The sequence below is a fragment of the Drosophila sechellia genome, chromosome 2R (assembly GCF_004382195.2).
Source record: "Drosophila sechellia strain sech25 chromosome 2R, ASM438219v1, whole genome shotgun sequence".
Classification (NCBI taxonomy): domain Eukaryota; kingdom Metazoa; phylum Arthropoda; class Insecta; order Diptera; family Drosophilidae; genus Drosophila; species Drosophila sechellia.
In genome coordinates, this window is record NC_045950.1 from 12,107,261 (window position 1) to 12,126,769 (window position 19,509).

General features: G+C 45.8%; 2 protein-coding genes across 2 annotated transcripts; both read left to right on the top strand.

Annotated features, from left to right (window-relative positions):
• Window positions 1-165: 165 nt before the first annotated feature.
• On the top strand, window positions 166-1,822 carry LOC6609364. The gene is made up of 6 exons (XM_002034017.2): window positions 166-545; window positions 620-745; window positions 802-948; window positions 1,033-1,150; window positions 1,214-1,383; window positions 1,526-1,822. The coding sequence occupies exons 1-6, from the start codon at window positions 347-349 to the stop codon at window positions 1,708-1,710; spliced, it is 945 nt and encodes a 314-aa protein (XP_002034053.1). The 5' UTR covers window positions 166-346; the 3' UTR covers window positions 1,711-1,822.
• Window positions 1,823-3,716: 1,894 nt separating this feature from the next.
• Window positions 3,717-19,104, top strand: LOC6609365 (pikachurin). Its single transcript, XM_002034018.2, has 15 exons — window positions 3,717-3,949; window positions 9,932-10,337; window positions 12,005-12,121; window positions 12,757-13,558; window positions 13,767-13,885; window positions 13,951-14,297; window positions 14,355-14,544; window positions 14,601-14,737; window positions 14,799-15,016; window positions 15,088-15,163; window positions 15,224-15,376; window positions 15,441-16,855; window positions 16,916-17,017; window positions 17,119-17,222; window positions 17,283-19,104. The coding sequence occupies exons 2-15, from the start codon at window positions 10,205-10,207 to the stop codon at window positions 17,435-17,437; spliced, it is 4,068 nt and encodes a 1,355-aa protein (XP_002034054.1). The 5' UTR covers window positions 3,717-3,949; window positions 9,932-10,204; the 3' UTR covers window positions 17,438-19,104.
• Window positions 19,105-19,509: the final 405 nt, after the last annotated feature.

Consider the following 19,509-nt stretch of genomic DNA (forward strand, 5'->3'; position numbering starts at 1 on the left):
TCGCTTGCAGTCATGTTAAATTCAAAATGAAAGGCGGGAAAACTTGCCACATCAGAACTCAAAGGATATGAGCTGCCCACGCAAAGAAAAGTCTGAATTCCCACAAAAACTGAAAGCCAATCCTTCAATCTGCGAAATGTATTCAGCTGTAAATTGTGATTAATATGAGAAACTTTATACTCCGCACCCCGGGGACGAATAAAAGAGCCTCCGCACAGCCAGCGAAACAAATGCGGCTCAATTAATCTTCATGAAGTGGCGAAATCAAAGACGCGGTCCGATGTGACTTTTAGATGGCCAGGATGGAGCTGTGGTGTAGACGACTCCGGGCTGGTAAGCCGACAACATGTTGCTCGTGGGCCTGAAATGCGCTCTTCTACTGGCCATTACCGGCTGTTTCCTGCTGCCAATCCATGGAGCAGGATCGGATACTGACCAGGTCCTGCCGCAGCGCATCTACCATCTACTGGACGGCCTCTCCGGAGGACGCCGCCTGAGTGCCAGCTCCACATTCGGCCTGCTGCTCTCGCAGTTCCTGATAAAACGTGAGCCCAATGAACCGTACACTCGCGATACGGATGACGGATGTGCGTATTTATTTATGCCCCGTCCATTGCAGAGAAACTGCGCTACGTGGCGCCCACACGTTACGAGCGCCAGCTCTACTACCATCTGCTGCACAGGATGGAGCACATCAGGAGGGCATCGGGTCTGGTGTCCAGGGCGCATGGTGTCCAAGGGGAGAGTATGCTTGCTACAAAACTAACTAACGTATTATTGTTTATGCTAATTTCTGGTTAGTTCTCAGCATTGCCTTTCAGGCGAATGTGTTGCTGTTGCCTCCCTCGCTGAAACTGGGCGAACTGAATGCCAATGGGGAGTACGAGCAGCTGGCCGAGGTCTACCCGAAAGTGGTCAACGAGGGACAGCTGAACAGGACGCAGTCCGGTGAGTTTGGGGTCATATATTATATATAGTCAATATAGTATAGTATATATAATAATAATACCTTTGATTTACCTTTGTGTATAGATCTCTGCCTTCGGGACATTGTGGAACTGAAGCCACCCCACTGCAAGCTGCTCTCCGGCGAATGTTTGGAACTCCTGGCCAGTGATGCACCAGCCTACGGATACCAGAGAACCCATCAGTAAGCGTACATATACATAACTACTGCTTAAGACATCTAAAGGTAGACGATAACTCCATCTAGGGTCCTGCTGCTCTACGTGTTGCAGCATCAGGCATGTGCTCCCCACCTCAGCCCACCGCAGGTGTACGAACTGCTGGCCAGGAGTCAGTGCGATGAGGTGGAACGCGAGCAGAACGCCATCCGGAGCCTGGGGCTGCCAGTCGCATATCGCGATCTGTATCTGGAGCAAGGTGAGCAGGGTTCAGTGGGCCGGTGATGGCGGTGATGGTGATGCTGCTATCGCTGTTGCAGCTACTGCTGTTCTATGGGCTATCCTTGCTGGGCTATCGCTGACATATATCTTTGCCTTGCCACATATCTCTGACATCGCAGCCACCATCTGTGGCCTGTTTGGCTACAATGAGTTTGTCAACTGGCGCAACGTAATGGAAATTGGCAGCTGGCTGGAGGGGGATTTGCCGAAGGATATGGATGTATTGGCTGATGACGGCGATAGTCAGCACATAAGCGATTTGGCCTTGGTCTTCTACACAAATGCACTGCTGCTGCTGCACTAATCTATGGAACATTCCCCCAACCCCAATACCAAGCCCATCCATAATTTCTGCTTCTGCTTGATAAGTTAATAAAGTGGCGCTTATTGCTTTATGGTTGTGTCGATTTCAGCAAGTGGCGTGGTTAATACTTTTGTTATTGAACTGCATCGTGGTGAAGTGATGAGGGGAGGGGTGGTGGTGGTGGTGCACTTCGCTTGGAACGGAAACAACATTTGTAATGTGACACATTACTTGCGCTTGGTTGCTCGCCTGATGGATATGCAGCAGGACGAGAGCTGCGACGACAACACTTTCCATTACAAAATGCTCACTCTGAAGTGGAATACTAATATTTGCCCTGACATACTCGAAAACATGGAAGCCGGAGCTGCGAAGCCCGGAGGCCATCGGAAGGAAAAGGGGTTGCCGCCTGGCTTTTGGGCTCTGGCTTCTGGGTTCTGGGTTCAGGAGGTCCCCGGCTGGATATTAATGCCTCATTTGCTGAATGTTGTCGAGGGTGGCACTGCACAAGGAGGTAGGGGAATGCAGCCAACAAGGCTGCAACAAGCCTGCACTGAGCGAAAAATTAATACCTTTGGCAAAGGTTCTATATCCTTCCTACTCCCTAATCACAGGCGTACTTTGTTCTTTACCTGTTGTTCCTTTGCTCACTGTATACCAGCTATATCTAAATCTTGTTATCGATTTATGTTCCATTTTAAAGCAGGCATTTCTCCAGGTGCAGCCAGACACACAAACAACCATGTCATATGTCGTTCCCTTTGTCGGGGGTCATGAATAGCGATGGGTCATTAGTAACGTCGACTTGTCAATGCAGCAACAACGCCGACAACAGACTTGCCAAGTCTCGGTTACCATCGTGGGCTGAGGATGCGGGGTGTTGGGCACTGGCTGGGTCCTGGGCCCCGTTGGACATGCCTGCTCCTTCTCCAGTATGCTTTCCTATTTTTTATCATTCCTTTCGGCAGGGGCGAGCAGCGACATCAACCCTTCGTCAACCCTTGCAACCTGATCAGCTGACTTACTGGCCACTGCACAAATAACAACAAACTACCCGCCCACTCCCCGCAAGTAGCAGGCGTCACGGGTTGTTTTTGTACACGCGTGTCGTCGAGTTCATTATGGGCTTATGTCTCTTAAAGTGTGGCTATGTGGCTCTCCGGAGGTGTTTATTGTGCTGTTAACTGTTAGCTCGCTGGCAGCGGCAACAACAAAATGTTGTTTAAATTTCTCTCCGGCTCTCCAGCGCCACACATCTTTCACCGTTAGCTTCTCGCCTGTCTGTTGTTGTAATGCGAGCCCGGAATGTTTGTCTGCGCTCGTTTTGTTTTGCCTCTCTCGCTCTCATGCGGCGCATGCGTGCGTGGCAGGGCACCTGCGAGAGCGCCCACCAGGCTGGACTTTGATGGGGTGGTGAGTAAGGGAAAGAGGGAGCTTTTGGAGCTGCTTTAGAGTTGCCAGGTGGGCATAGAAATCCTTTCTCCTGGAATAAACAATTAAATGTTTCCAAAAGAATAGAAATATTAATAAATAAAGGTTTTTGCAGTTTGCCGTCTATATTATTAACATTTTTAGATAGCAATTGCTTGATTTTAAAATGTATTTTAAGTTTATTTTAAGTTTAAATATATATCTTTAGTGCAAAAACTTTGGCTTACAAACTATCTTTAAAAATAACTGTAATAACGTAAAAAACTTGACGTTTTTAATAAAGAACCCTTTTCGAAAGAAGACATCCTTGCAACCCTATTCGCTGAGCTAACTGCGTGAATTGAATTGGCGCCTCTTTACATGGCCGGATAATCGGACAGCGGATATAAAAACAACAACGAGGACCAAGGACTCCGTGTCCGGCGCTCTCTGCGATGTCTGCGTGGGTTTGTTTTTTTTTTCTTTTCCTGCGACAGCTAGACGCTCTCTCGCACTCTCTGGTTCTCAATCTCTCTTCCGTTTGGCAAGTGGCTTTTCCATTCCGAATCGACAGTCATACGCTCAGTAGTCTCCCGTCAATTAGAGTGTAAAAACGTTACGCTCCCACGAAAAACAAACGGAATCGCTAGAAACGCCAGAAATCATCCGTATCCGCCGTCATCAGACATCCGCTCGCAGGATACAACCAAAATAATACATATACACACCGTCGCACAACGAATAAGCCATATAGCCATTGCAGGAAACTAGCCAAAGCGTCGAAATTCCACCATAATTCTCGATTTTCATGTGCTCCGATCGAAAAATCGTAAGTGCAATGTGAAAGTCAGCTTATACGACAGCTGAATGTGTCAGTGTGAGTGTGAGTGAGTCTCCCCAGCGAGTGAGAGGGTGTGTGGGTGTGCAGGAGTGTGTAAATGTAAATACCACGAAAATCGCTGAACGCCGAAAAATAAAGCACAGGCCAGTGGAAGAAGAGGCGCAGGAGGAGTGGAGAGGAGAGGGAATCAGAAATCAGCGAGGACGAAGCCAGAGGCAGTTGAGCAAGAAGAAGAGGAACAGCAGGAGCAACAGCAAGCGTAAGGATTTCATCTGTGCATGTGTGTGTGTGCGTGTGTGAGTGTACTTTAAGGAGACGTAAAATTGCGAAATGAAATAATGGAAATTTATGTGGCTAGCGAACTTCAAGTGGCCACTTCACTGCCCTCACACCCACATATGTACATACACAACCACAAGCACAAACACTCACGCACTCATATGTACATGCAGCACTTCTATTTATTTATTGCGATTTTTGGGTCAAACTAAAGTTGCAATGATGATGTTGATAATTACCAGTTCGTTCACATCGCCAGCAGTTCAAAAGTCTTTGGGGGAGTTCCCCTTTTCCACCCACACGCACACAGAAGCACTCACATAAAATCGCCCACTCGCACACAAACACACACACACGCGCCCTCGAGTTGAGTTGAGTGTGTGTATGTGTGTGCTTTTGTTTTAGTCCTTGGGTCCTTGCGGGGAAAATTACTTTGTTGTTGCTGTTGGCTTTGTTGTCGTTGTGGCAAGGAACGCGGTCTTTGACAGCTCTCAAGTAAAACGCGCACCTGCAAATTCGCCATAAATTAGGCCCGCGTCCCGCATATAGCAGGATATATAGGAGGATATATATTTATGCGACGATGGGCCGATGTCTAAGCACTCAAAGCGCAGGCAGGATAAGCCCCATGGAAAAAAACGCGCCAAACCTCAAGGCTATTACAGTGGATACTAGGGATAGTGCGCTCCAAGCCACACATTTCTCAAAACTAAAACCAACTTTTATTTTATTGGCACGAAAGAAAGCTTAAGCTTAAGAAAAACGACAGCCAAAAAAGGCAAACATTCTTATCAATTTTTAACTAACACATGTCGTTTTATTGATTTTTCATGCATCTGAAAAACGAAACAAATATTCATTTTATTTATGTTTTTGAAACATATTTGATTCATGTGTGTGGGGCAGGCTGACTTAAAATATTTTGTTTTTACTCTCAGAAAACAGAAATTCTGTTTTTCCATTTATATTTTTGTTGTTTTGCAAACATGGCTTGCTTATCAAAACCGATATTGTTTACACGGCTAGTGAATCATCATACAATCATATTTATTTAATACTTCTAAAACATCATGTTCGTTTTTAGCAACATGGCACAAAATTCTCGATGATTTTGGTTTGATTTTATGGATAGCTTTTATTTGATTAGTAAAAAGCGTAAGAACTTTTTACAAAAAATCAATATATGCGAGCTATTCATGAATATATTTGCTTCTAGTAATCGAATTTTTTAGCTTAATTAAGCCACCCATTGCAGATAGTAGCTCAAGTTAATAAAAAACGAATGCTCCATGTCGTTCAAAAGTTGTCAATTAGTTTATATTGCTAGTCGCGCAACTTTTGAATGCAATTGGTTTGAATTTATTCGCTAATTGCTCGAAACTCAACAAAAACGAATCGAATACTCAATATTTGACATTGCAATGAATTTAGTACTATTTTTTTATGAATGCCATATAATTTCTTGGGCTAGAGTTAATGGTCATAAGACTTCGTGCTTTTAAGTAATATTTTTTTTTTGTAAAAAAAGCTTGTTAAGAAGGTCGCCTTTATCAGATTTCGTGTTAAAATAAAATTACAGAGTAATTTACCTGTACCCCCTCTGCCACCCCCCCTTTAAATGGTTTGTACCCTTAGGGCTTCCCCATAAAACCGCCTCCGTGCGCAGGAATAGCGACGATGATTTGCCCAATTAGCGTGTCTCCACTGTGGTCGCTCGGCTGTCTCTTGCCTGTCATTTTGGCCAGTTTCGGGGAATCGGAAGTGTGGCATGCGTGAATCGAGTTGATTCGAGTTGCTACCCTTAAGAAGCGCCTTTGTTTTTTCTGTGTGTTATCCCGTGTATTCTGTGGTTGCTGGCCACCCAATTGGCCCTCCACGGATTTTGTGCTCTATTTACCTGCCTTATAAAAACACAATTTATTGCCGGACCAACGTTTTCCCTTTGTGTTTGGCTGCTGTATAGGAATCGGGTTCTGTTTTCTGTTTTCCGCTCCTGTTTCCATTTCTTTTGGGCCAGGTTTTTATTGTATTTCGCTGTTGCTGTTTTTAGTTTTAGTTTCAGTTTCAGTTTTCGTTTTGCTTTGTTTTATTTCGTCTCGTTTCATTTCCAACTTAACTTTTCCGCTCTGAGGTTGTGATTCTGATTCCGATTGCGATTCTGTGCGCTCGGGGACTTCCCCTTTATTGGCTTGCTGTATAAAGTTTTTGCGTGACATCAGCCATGGATATTATTCCGCTGGAAGCCATTTTGTTTGGCCTTGTTTGCCTTTTGAATCAATAAACTAGCCATGGCATCGAGAGCAGAGCTCCTTAATAATTGAAAAGCAGCGGGAGCTTAGGTTTATCCCCTGCCTTTTTGTTTTCTTTTCTAGCCACAAAGGACACTTGGCCGGAACGCTCAAAAGCAGGCAACACTTTATGTGCATGCAAATAATTCGCTTACCACTTATCCGGCTCACTTTCACTGCAAACGCCATAGTTTTCGGCCATATCTGTGGACAAAAGTTTGCGACTCTCCAGAGCAATTTGATCATTTGTTATGGTCTGGTTGAAACTCTGGTATTCCCACAGACGAAAAATTCCGCATCACTTGGTGGTCACGTAGTATCTAGTGGGCGAAAGTTTTGAATTTACGAGGCATAAACTTTATGCCGCAGCTTTCACTCGACTCGAATGAAAGTCGTCGGTAATCTGTGATAAATGAGCCGCGCAACGAATATGGATTCCAGCCAACTATCGGCTATCAGATATCAGAAATCGACGATGAAAGGCCGCTGCCCAATGAGCTTTTAATTGTGTAATTAAATCACTGCCACTTGGAGCACTCATCTTTGTCCATTAGGCTAATTGGGTGGATCAACTTATTCTCAAAACGAGAAACCTAACAATGGATATTGACGATTGTCGAGAACGTTGGGCGCCACTCGTTCTCGAACGATTGCCCATTATGAACTTCGATATCCATGCGTTCTAATTAGTTCCTGAGGTCGCATTTTCCAGGCAAATGAGCTCACGTTTTTGTGCCGCCGCTGCTTACCTGAATAATGAGTTTTCCCATCCACACATCGACGGCATGCATTTCGAGCTCTCGAATGGGAAAAGCGGCGCACGGATAGCGGGGAATACCCAGTACCACACACAAAAGCGAATTCTGGGCGACGGGCTTCCACATTCTACATTGCTGGCCATTCGGAGGCGTTGTACCGGAAAGAAATGCCATTAAAAACGCAATAAAAATGCAAAAAAAAAAAAAATAAATAAAAAAAATTGAAAATGGAGAAACCACTACAAAAACGGGTTGGCAGTGGGGAAATCCCGAATGAAAGAAATGCGAAAATATAACGTACAGAGTGTGCATATACAAACGTACAAAAAGAAAAGAAGTATGTGGCTAGTATGTCAACCTCTCTGCACCGTCTGCGTGTGTGTTTGTGTGTGCGGCTGTCTGTGTGTGTGTGTGAGGGGAGTGTGGGTAAATAGCCAAGGTGGAAAAATCGATATAAATGAATACGGCAACATTTGGTCGCCCCCGAAAAACAAAAAAAAAAAGTAAATAAATAAAATGCGAAAAACGAAACCTCGACTGACTCAACTTGAGACAGTGCGGAATGGCGATGGGTTTTTTAGCCCATACGTCAAACTTATAAAAAAAAAGCGAAAAGTTTTCTTGCACGCACAACCATTGCGAGTGCTTACCCACTCATACGCACACACACACTAATGCAGCAAAGGAAAGCCCCAAAGGGAAAGGAGCGGCTGGTGGGCGGGGTAGATAGGGGGTAGGTGGAGGTTGGGGAAAACCTCCCGAGGCCGCTGGCAGTCAACGCGATTTTAAGCGCAGGCATATGAAAATTGCCATAAAAATATATAGTACGCTTACAAGGGGTTTCCAACAGCGATTGCAGGCTTACACTACCTTTTGTTTTTTTTTTTTGGTTGCAGGTATTTGGAATTCATATAGGATATGCATAAGTAAGGTGGTTCTATTGATTTCTTGACCTTTTCGTACACTGGCTATAATATCTATCCTAGCTATAGTATCTATTTTATACTATATGTTCACAACATATTTATAATAATGAAAATATAATATATTAATTATAATATAATTTCAAAATTTATCAAACTGGTAATGACTATATATAGAATAGGCCCTAAAGTAAACGCTTTCCAAGTTTTTGGGTCATGAAACTTGTATCTTCTGAATGATTAACTAAAGAAAACCCAATCTTCCTAAAAAGCAATGCATCACATGCATCTATTAGTATCTATTTTTATCTAGCACCGAGTACATTGTAAATAAATCAAACACCGAAATAAAGCAACATCAGCACAAACAGTTAATAGAAGCAACTTCCAGTTGGTTTAGCTTAATTTATCAAATCAAACATCCGGTCGTCTGGGGGACTTCCTGAATCTGGATGCCTCACGCCCCAGTGGGCCACCAAATAGTATAAATAAATAACGTCGGAAAAACAAAGAGTGAGGCGAAAGGAATAGGACAGAGTAGAACAGAACAGAACAGAACATAACAGAGCAGCAGAGCAAAAACCGAAACAGCGGAGATGCTGCGGTTGCAATGTTTGCCCCAGTAAGTATGCTACACATTTCTCGAGCACGAGTTAAGTGCGATGCCAGCGAAAGAGATAGCCATACGGGGGCAGAGTGAGACAGGAGAGGGGAAACGAGAGTGAGAAAAGAGATGTGTGTGTGTGTGCTTGCATGTGTGTGTGTGTGGCACCAAAGCCTAACAACATTTGCACGCATTTTCCTTCCATCTTGCAGACATCTGACATTTCAATTTAAAATTGGCCAACGAAAAGGCCCGAAAATGGGCAAAGAAAACTTGGATTTTCTTTGCGTCTTCGATTTTTCCATCAACTACTGCTGCCTGTGGCAAGTATCTATGCCCATGCCCATGCCCCTGCCCAGTCTTTTTGCTATGCAAGGTAGACACGTTGCCGAATTGTGCTCGTATTGATTTCTAATTACTTGGCCACACAGTATTTGGCTTAAGGTAGGACGCCAGTTGGCAGGTGGGCTGACTGAAGTGGGCGGAATGGGTGCTGCCTGATGGGTGGTGGGGCTGTTTTTGGATAATGTGTAGGAGTGGCCACGCTTGATGTGGGGCTTTGTCTGTTTGTTGTGGCGGCGTTGCCATGGTGGCTCCTATTGATTTTACTAACGCCATGAATCATGCCAAAGCTCAAGCCTACACTGGCTACACTGAGAGATATTTAGCATAATTCGAATGCCTCCTATTTTCTATTTTATATTTTGTTTATATCCATGCAATATTACACCATTTACTAACAACATAACCATATAAAATAATATCATAATAGCTTATTAAATCTCATAATTTATAAATGCCGCTTGGGAACTAGGCTTTCGTAACTCCCTAAAATACCTCGACTGCTTTAAACTCCACTTTCCTATCATTTTTTTTTAGTGTACACTCATTGCTTACCCCATACACCCAAATCCACGAAACCTGGTTCCCCGGCGGTGCTCCATTTGTTGGCCACTGCGTGTTTAGCAATTTGTGGTTATATTATAATGACCACTTGATTTGCGTTTGCGTCGGCTTGAGCTCTCTTGCCTCCGCTTTTGCCGCCTACTAATTGCGCGCTTGTGTCGCGTTCCTGTGCGTGTATGTGTTTGTATGTGTGTGTGCTCTGGTACTTTCAGGTGCTGGAACTCGGGCACAAGGACTGGCGGCAGGACTAGGAGCAACAGTCGCGGTGGCAACGTCGAGACGCATGCACGCTCCATGCTCGCCGCTGGCTGATGGCCAAAGGACTCGGAATCGCAATCGCAATCGGAACTGGAACGCCAGAGAGCAGAGCACCACTACCGTCTGTCGACGAAATCAACTGAATTGAGCGCCGAAAGAAAGCGGAGGGAACACTGCGCCGCATCAAGTATACGCCCCATTGCGCCCACCTGTGGACAGAGTGCAGCATGTCAACTTCAAAGCATCACCAACACCATTGCCGAGTCGTCTGCGTGTGGCTTCTCCTGGTGCTATCATCACTATCGTCGGCCAGCATCGCTGTGGGTGCAATCCCGGAGCCGGAGGAGGCGGCCTTTCAAGGTGCGTTTGACAGAAACCAAACCCCCCCTTCCCCCCAATGAATCCCTCCCCCTGTGACTGTGCCAAGTGCCTAATTTTGAAAATTTCGGGCACTTTCAAGTTCGATATTTGGCACGGGCATTTCAACTTTGAAGTGTCCTACCTATCCCGGCCCACCACCACCCATCCCTTTTGACATATCAATAAACGAGGCACTATTGTGCGGCATTTGACATTAATGAGCGACTTAATTATGCGTGAGCGTAGGGGCCAAAAACCAGGAAACCAGTAAACCAGAAAAACCGAGCCCAAACGAACGACGGATGATGAGGGCGAGGGCGAGAGCGGGGCCGAGGGCTCGGAAGTTATGCAATGGCTGTTGTCAAATTTCCAGTACCAATGAGGGGGCGAATCTGTCATTGGCGACGATGCTGATGTGTGTGCTGCTGACACTTCGATTTCAATTGCATACAAAATGCGATTTTTCAATTTCAATTTGAATACGCAACGCATGGCCGGCGGGCAAAGGAGTTTTCAACGAATGGGAATGGTTAGGTCCTGGGTGGCAGCCAGCTCTCTTGTGTGTGCATATGCAAATGGGCTTGTGTGCTGGCGTCCTCTGTGTCCGGTGCACTTTAATCGTTCCCACACAGTTGCTTAATCAACTAGCAAGCCTGCATGCATGCACAAGCTATGTCCAGAGCGGCGAATCCTGCCATGTACGCCCCGTGTCCCCTCTCCATCCTCCTCCTTTTGATGGCACTTTAACAGAGTAGCTGACGTGTTCGTGTCTCCATCTTCAGAAAGTGCCACTGCGTTCGTTCCATTTAATACAATGTGTGACGTAAGTGCCGGGCCACTCGGGCGTATGCGTAATGCCTGTAATGTTTTACTTTTCTCCTTTCCCTTTTCGAATGTTTTCGTTTTCCCAGCCATTTCCTCCTTCTGCTCGGGCACAAAATTTCGGTGTCAAGTGAGCCGGCACCAGAATGCACAGGCACGAATGGGCTGTGATTTTGATTCACCTCCGCCGGCCTGCCTATGGAATTTGCATTTAAATTGCCATCGAACTGGGTACGAACAACTTTTCCATTAACGTCGACTAAAAACAGCCAAGCAGAACTATCGGCCAACCGAGTTATTTAAGTAGTAATTATGATTTTGTGCGGTGGAGGACGAGGAGAGGTGGGGTGGAGTGGTGCATTTGAAATGCTGCCATGGCCAGCAGTAAATTACGGAAAACGTATGACCGAAGTCAGGAGCAGACCGGAACGTAAGGAAACGAAACCAGGCCCAAAGTCCTTAAAGCTTATTAGAATTTATTGCGGACACGTCGGTCACACCCAGGAACACTCACACACACACACACACTTCGTTACGGACATGAACGGAGGAGACATGGACGTAGACAGACGGGTACACTCAACTAAACTCAACTGAAGTGAACTGAAATTATGAACCGAACTGAAACGTCTCGGCTCGACCGAAAGTTGCCTTGCCCCTTATTGCTCCCTCATAGTCCCCTTTTAGCCCCCTTTTAGTCCCCTTATCTCCCCCTTATAGTCCCCTTTTAGTCCCCCTTTCACCCTCTCTTAGCCCCCTTATCTCCCATCTATATGCTACAATGCTAACTGAACAATCGCACTAAAAACCCACTACCTCCTCCCGCTCCGCCCAACAAAAAACAGGCCACTGTGGACACACCAGCCCCTGCGAACAACTATGCTACGAGATCCACGATGGAATGTACGAGTGCGACTGCATCGAGGGCTACGAGCTGAACAAGAACGGTTACAGCTGTCAAGGTGCGTTCAGGATGGGATTGGGATTGGGATTGGGTTTGGGTTTGGGGTTGGGATTGGAGATACATACATATGTGTGAATGCATAGATGCAGCTCACTAACGCCAGGCCACAAAAGTGATTTGGCATTTCGGTTATTATTTGGAAATCACGTGTAATGGATGGCACTGGCATCGCAAAGTGGGCGGGATGAGCCACCCGATTACATGTGGAATGCCCCATACTCTGGTGTTATTTATTTTTGGCAACGACTTGTTTGGGGAATTTGAAATTTTGCAATTGTTAAGCTTCGAAATTTTGTGGTCCCCCGGCTGGTAGACAAATTGATATTTTTGTGTTTGTTACTCCGTATTATTTATATATGTGCCTATGTTTTGCATGTAATTTGTGTTATTTTCGACAATGTGTTGAAAAAATTACATGGCATACAATCAGTTAGTTCTAATTTAAAATAATATAGATCACGTTTTTATTCCACTCATCCGTAACTTTTGAGTTGGGAATATTTAATTTTTGCGAAATTTTTTCTTTGTTAATAGGGGAATTAAAGTATTAAATATCATTAATTTTGCCCGCTCACTCGCTGAATTTAATTAAAATGGTTGCATTTCGTAACCGGATCCATTTCGATTTTCCAGTAATTAACGCCACTTCCAACAGTTTGGATGGGCGTGGCAAGTCGGACGAGGATGTGCTCTACCAGAAGGGCGCCTCGTTCAGCGCCAAGTTGGCGAACGACGATGGTGGCAAGGCGATGGCCAAGTCCACGTTCACCCTATCCGCCTCGCCGGCGGGCAACGAAAACGGAGAGGATGAGTCCGGATCCGAGGGCGACAGCTACGATTACGGCGAGCTGGAGGACAGCAACTCGGAGACACAGGAACAGAAGCAGCAATTGCTGAATCTTCAGCAGCAACAGCAACAGAAAGTCAATTCAAACGATTACTACATATCAGCGGAGAGCATCAACTTCAATTCGGAGTCCGAGGGCCAGGAGCAGCAGGATGTGGTCGACTTCAAGGCGGCCAGCACGATGCTGCCCAGCTCAGTGCCCTCCACGCCCAGCAGAAGCACGACAAGGGCAACCGCCAGCACAACCACGACGACCACGACCACAAGGCGATCCCCCACCAGGGCGCCCAAGCAGCGCGTGGATGTGGACTATGGCGAGGGCGATGGCAGCGATGACTATAGCTACAGCTATAAGTCGGACATGTCCGTCTACGACGATGTCAACAATAATCAATTAAACTTAAGACGCAACAGCAAATCGCAAACATATCAGAAGACAAGCAATACCAACACGGCCAAGAACCGCAGGAAGTACCCCAACGTAACCAGCAACAAGGTCCAAATGCATATCACGAGGGAGACCAACCGACTTGAGAACATATCAGCAGCGGAACCGGCTGTCGTGGGAGCAGCCATGACAACAGACAGGTGGGTCACACAAACGTATTGCTTGGGGGGGTTGTTGAATTCCTCATCCAATTTGGATGGGCGAAATCCTTTGGCCTTTGGAAAAGGATCTCTTTGCTGGTCATGTCGAACGAACTCAGGTATGCAGATGCGTACATGATGGTTGCCAAAGCAGGAAAAGTACTTTAAAACTAATTTAATGTACTTTAATCAACTTATCCCACTGCAGGAGCACTCCCACATGCAATCTGGATTGCGGTTCCGATGGAATCTGTGCCTTGGAGGCAACTGCCGCCAGTTCTCGTTGTCTTTGTCCCTTTGGCAAAACGGGCACTGGCTGTCAGGAAGGTAAGTGTTTGACTCAAAGGACCAACTCGTAGAGAACTTAACATGGTTACTTTATAAACGCGCAGATATTCGAGCCCATGTGCCGCGTTTCGCCAAGCGATCCTGGCTAGCATTTCCGGCGCTCCATGGCGCCTACAAGCACGTCCAACTGCGCATCGAATTCCGTCCAGAGTCCTTTGACGGCATTATCCTGCTGAGCGGAGAGCGCGATGACCTCACCGGTGACTTTATGGCCCTGCTACTAAACAAGGGCTTCGTGGAGTTCTGGTTTGACTGTGGTTCCGGCGTGGGCAGCGTTCGATCCCGGGAGACCATCCTGCTGAACGAATGGAACTCGGTGATCATCTACCGGCATCGATGGGATGCCTGGCTGGTACTCAATCATGGAACCAAGGTCCAGGGAAGATCGAATGTAAGTTCGCTGTTTAGAGTTAGGAAAACTTTTTATAAATGAGTTAAACTCTTTCAGGGATTGTTCTCACGCATCACTTTCCGGGAACCAGTTTTTCTGGGTGGAATTGGCAACATAACTGGATTGGCCAAGCGTCTACCTCTGGCCGAGGGATTCGCCGGCTGCATTCGTCGTTTTGTGGCCAACGAACATGACTACAAGTTCACAGACCATCCCCTGGGCGATGTCATCAATGGATTCGATATACGTAAGATGTGACTTATGAAGTTTCAAACAGAGTAATATATTGATAACTTCCCACAGAGGACTGTTCCACCGACAAGTGTGTGAGGTATCCTTGCCAGCATGGTGGCAAGTGCCTGCCTTCAGACCAAGGCGCCATATGCCTATGTCCAATAGGCTTTGTTGGAGATCTGTGTGAGATTCGAATGGATCTACAGGTGGGTGTTCTCTGAAAGATCTTACAGGCTTTCGGTTATTCATGTACTTACCATCTCTCAGGTTCCCGCCTTCAATGGCTCATCTTTCCTGCGCTACGCTCCACTGGGCGATAGTGCCCTCATTTGGTTGGAGCTAAAGGTTACCCTTAAGCCCGAGCAAGCAGATGGCTTGATCCTGTACTCGGGTCCAGAGCATCGAGGTGACTTTATAGCCCTCTACCTCAACGACGGCTTTGTGGAGTTCGCCTTTGATCTCGGCAGTGGTCCAGCTTTAGTGCGGTGAGCATAACACCCAAACTGGGTCACATTTATGAGACATTTGTTATTAACTATACGGGTTTTCTTTCCAGGAGCGAACATTCCCTCAGTCTGGGTCAATGGCACACCATCAAGATCTCGCGAACAGCTCGACTGGCGGTGCTCAAGGTAGGAAGTCTTTACTGTCCTTCAACTTCCGTTACCCATTCTTTATATCCCATTCCTTAGGTGGATAAACATCAGGAGGTCTTAACCATTTCTTCGAACGGTTTCTGGCACTTGTCGCTGGACCAGAATCTCTTTGTGGGTGGCGTTAACCACGTGGATCGTCTGCCTTTGGACCTCAAGTACAAACCCTTCTTCGTTGGCTGCATCCAGAGGGTGAGTGGTACACATCCCGTTTCCGCTTTCAATCCCATTGTCTACCATTGTTCACCACTCACAGATCGACATCAATGGCCACTCGCTGGGCATTGTGGCGGAGGCATTGGGTGGCAGCAACATCGGCAACTGCCCCCACGCCTGTGTGGCACGACCCTGCGGCCCCCTGGCGGAGTGCGTGCCTCAAATGGAGAGCTACGAGTGCCGCTGCAGCATCCACAATGAGCGCTGCAACAAGGCCGCCGAGGTGCCGCCCGAGCAGCTGCCCGTGCTGGCTCTCCACAAGTCCAAGGTCCTCGAGGCGAAGGACAATGGGGAGGCGGCGAAGAAGGTGTCTGGATTGGCGCACAAGAAGCATTCCAAAAAGCACAGGAATTTGCATAAGCCAACCCCTGCCAAGAGCACGACCACAAGCACCACCTCAACCACCACCACGACCACTGAAGCGCCTTCTGAGAGGACAGAGGAAGCCACTGCGGGGGCGCTAAGCAACGAGGAAATCGAAGATGATATTATATTCCGTCTTGTGCAGCAGCAACAGCAGCAGAAAGAGCTCAAGAAGCAGCATCAGCAGACGACTACTACTGCCCCAGCCACCTCAGCCACATCCAGTGGTCCACCTAAAGCAAAGCCCAGGCTTTCAGGGAAGCACCATGCCAGCAAGCACGAGCACCATCAGAAGCCCAATGCTGCCTTCACCCGCAAGCTGAGTCGCCTGCCCACCCACTACGAGAGTTTCCAGACGAACCCCGACAGCGATATCCTCACCTTCGAGGACAACAATGACTGGGTGACCAGTCTGCAGCAGCAGGAGTACGACGATGCCATGGCGGCCAGTCAGGTGCCATTGGCCTTTGAGGATGGAAGCCCCGGTACTCCCAGGTCGAGTGACAACAACGAAGATGACGAGAACGCCTTTGTGTTCGATGAGTCTCTTTTTGACGCCTCCGATGGAACGGAGGAGTACCAGCGCAAGCAACTGGCCCAGGACATGAAGCGCATCATGTCAAATTCGAATGCGCACTCTAGTCACAAGAAGGCAGAGGTCCAGTTTCCACCTCAAGGTAGTCAAGAAGTGGTTTCCCCCAACGAAGACACCTCTCAGTACAGCGACGACTACAACGATGATGAGCTTTTGACGCCAGTTATGCAGGGCGGTGAGGAAGTCAAGCTGGAACCGCATGCCTCCAGCACACCGCAGACCCACACCGACTGGAGTCTTCTGAAGAAGTTCGACCTGTCCGCCGAGCACCAGTCGCAGGTTCAGGGCGTACGCAAGAATTTCGGAGCTTGTTTCGCCGGCAGCGACAGCTATTTCCACTACAATGACGCGGACACCATGAGCCAGGTAATCAGCTACAGCATCGATCTCAATCTGCGCATCAAGACGCACTCGGAGAACGGCGTGATTCTGTGGACAGGACGCCAGGGAACGACGGAGGAACACGACGACTACCTCTCGCTGGGCATCGAACAGGGGTGAGTGGAAGGGTGGGATCTCCATTCCGCATGTACTTATACAATATATATTCCGAACAGGTACTTACACTTCCGCTATGACTTGGGATCTGGTGAGGTTGATATCCGCTTCAATGGCACCAAGGTCAGCGATGGTCTGTGGCATCGCGTGAGAGCCATAAGGTGAGCACTAAATCTTATAGGTTCTAAGAACTAAAAGGATAAAAGCCTTGACGTTGATACCTGAAACTTACTAGTCCTAACCAAACCCCTTACACTTCTAGAAACTCTCAAGAGGGCTATCTGGAGGTGGATGGCAGAAAGACAGTCACTTTGCGGGCGCCTGGTAAACTCCGCCAGCTTAACACGGACACCGGTCTGTACGTGGGTGAGTATCTATGAGACATGATAGTTCTATGCGGTATACTAAGGGATGTCCTTGTTACAGGTGGAATGCCCGATGTGGGTTACTTCACGCACCAGCGCTACTTCAGCGGCATTGTCGGCTGCATCTCGGAAATCGTCCTGGCCGGCGAAATGAAACTCAACTTCGATCCAAATACGCTGGGAACGGAGCACAATGTGGAGACGGGCCTCCTATGAAACGCTGCACGCACGCCTCAAGACTTTTGATATCGACTAGTTTAAATTATATGTTAAACCACACAAATGTCCTTCGTCGATTTGTGTTTGTACAAATACGCTTTTAAAACCAAAAAAAAAACAGAGAGAAATCGAAATTGCAGAGTTAGGATGAGGAACATTTTTTTACACCACGATACGGAGGAGAGACGAACTAAATCTAGATGGGAAACATACTACATATTATATACACGCATATTGAGTATATACAAATGGGCATACATAGATATATATATATATACATATATATTTAAAGCAGAGGAAAACAATTCGAAAAACCAAGGCACGCTTCTTATAGAGCCTGTGACTGTCAATACTTCAGATCGGAATAGTTTATATATAACTTTAGCAAAGGATTTATATCGGAGGCGTAGTTCATATAGAATATGAAACAAGATCGGAAAAATCGGAGTAACCGAGCTGTCCATTTGGAGCGATTTGCGAACTTAACGAAATTAACGACAAACGATTAACGAATTAACGAATGGCGTAAGAGATACTTTAGTGTGTGGTCGCTTTTTTTGAACGAACCGTTACGCTTTACATGCAGAGCTGCCATCTTTTTGTACCACATATACACACAACGACTACTCACACACACACACACTACAAGCACAGAAGAACTAACACGGTTACAAATGCAAATTGGCAATTCTTTCGTTTTTCGCATAGCTGTACCTTAAACTATAAACTGTAAACTGTATAACTGTACATTCTGTACTATGTGGCACTTCTTGGAAGGTCCAGTCCAAAAACGAACGAATCAAAGACCGGAAACGAGATAAATCGCGATATGTAGGTGGAAGTGGGATGCGATGAGATGAGGAAACAAACATATTAAGTGGTAAGTTAATAAATGTGTAGCGTGTACTAGCTTGTAAGTCGGCACACTAACACACACACACACACACACACGAACGAAACACACTCACAAACACACGCCTGCCTATATTAACTTTTATATCAAAATCGTAAGATACTAAAGACACCAAAGATACTTAAGACATACGTAAGAACACCAAAACAAACACACTATTTAAACACTTGAAAAAGCGCTGAGTCAGAATTGAAACTAGTGGGCGATTTTTAACAATTTATACTATACAATAAAACACTCACAACAACCACAAACAACAGACAAAAACAAAAACAACAAGAACAACTAGCTAATGGAAACCAAACAAAAAACGAACGCAAAGCAATTTAACAATCCCATAGCGAAATTTTTAAATGCGAGACAAACAACTAATCCGAATAGCCTGTTGAAACAATTGTAAAAGAGCGAACAAAGTATGGTATATGGTAAATGGTAAATAAAAATAACTAACTAAGGAGGTGGAATCGTTTGTATTCGTCTTATGAATATAATTTTGTAGCTTAATGAGATAACAACCACGTATGTAGTTATATATACATCATAAACACATATGCGTAACTATATATGACTATGAGAAACTATAGAAACAATGGCGTAAAATGAATAAAGAAATCACAACCACCAATCAATGTAAAACTAAATTAAACGACATTCAATGTAGCTTATTTATATAACAAATGAAGATCGCGGCATTGAGATATTTAATTTCGTACATTGGTTTGCAGAAAATAAATTAAAAAAGGATTATAAATGTTGTTTTCTTGCTTTTGGTTAAACTGATGCGGCCTATCAAATTTGAACTTCCCGCTATTTAGCAACCGGTTAACCGGTTGAGCTGGTTCATCTGTGGACTGTTGCCAACGCTGGTTCCGAATTGAGCTTTATTCCGTTTAGCGGTCAGCCGATAGAACTAGTTCTAAAGTGTTTTTAGTTTTAAATCACGTTAATGTTTCCATTATACGATTTATTATAAGGAAATTTTTAGAAAACGAAATAAAAGGACCTGATATAATGGTAAAGTGTATTCATATTTATTATAAATAAAGTTCTTGGTAATGTAATATATTTTCATCAGCTGAACCGTTACTGTTCCCCAAAACATGAATATTTCACTAAAATATCGATAATTACTATCGCTCGCTGGTCACCTCTGCTG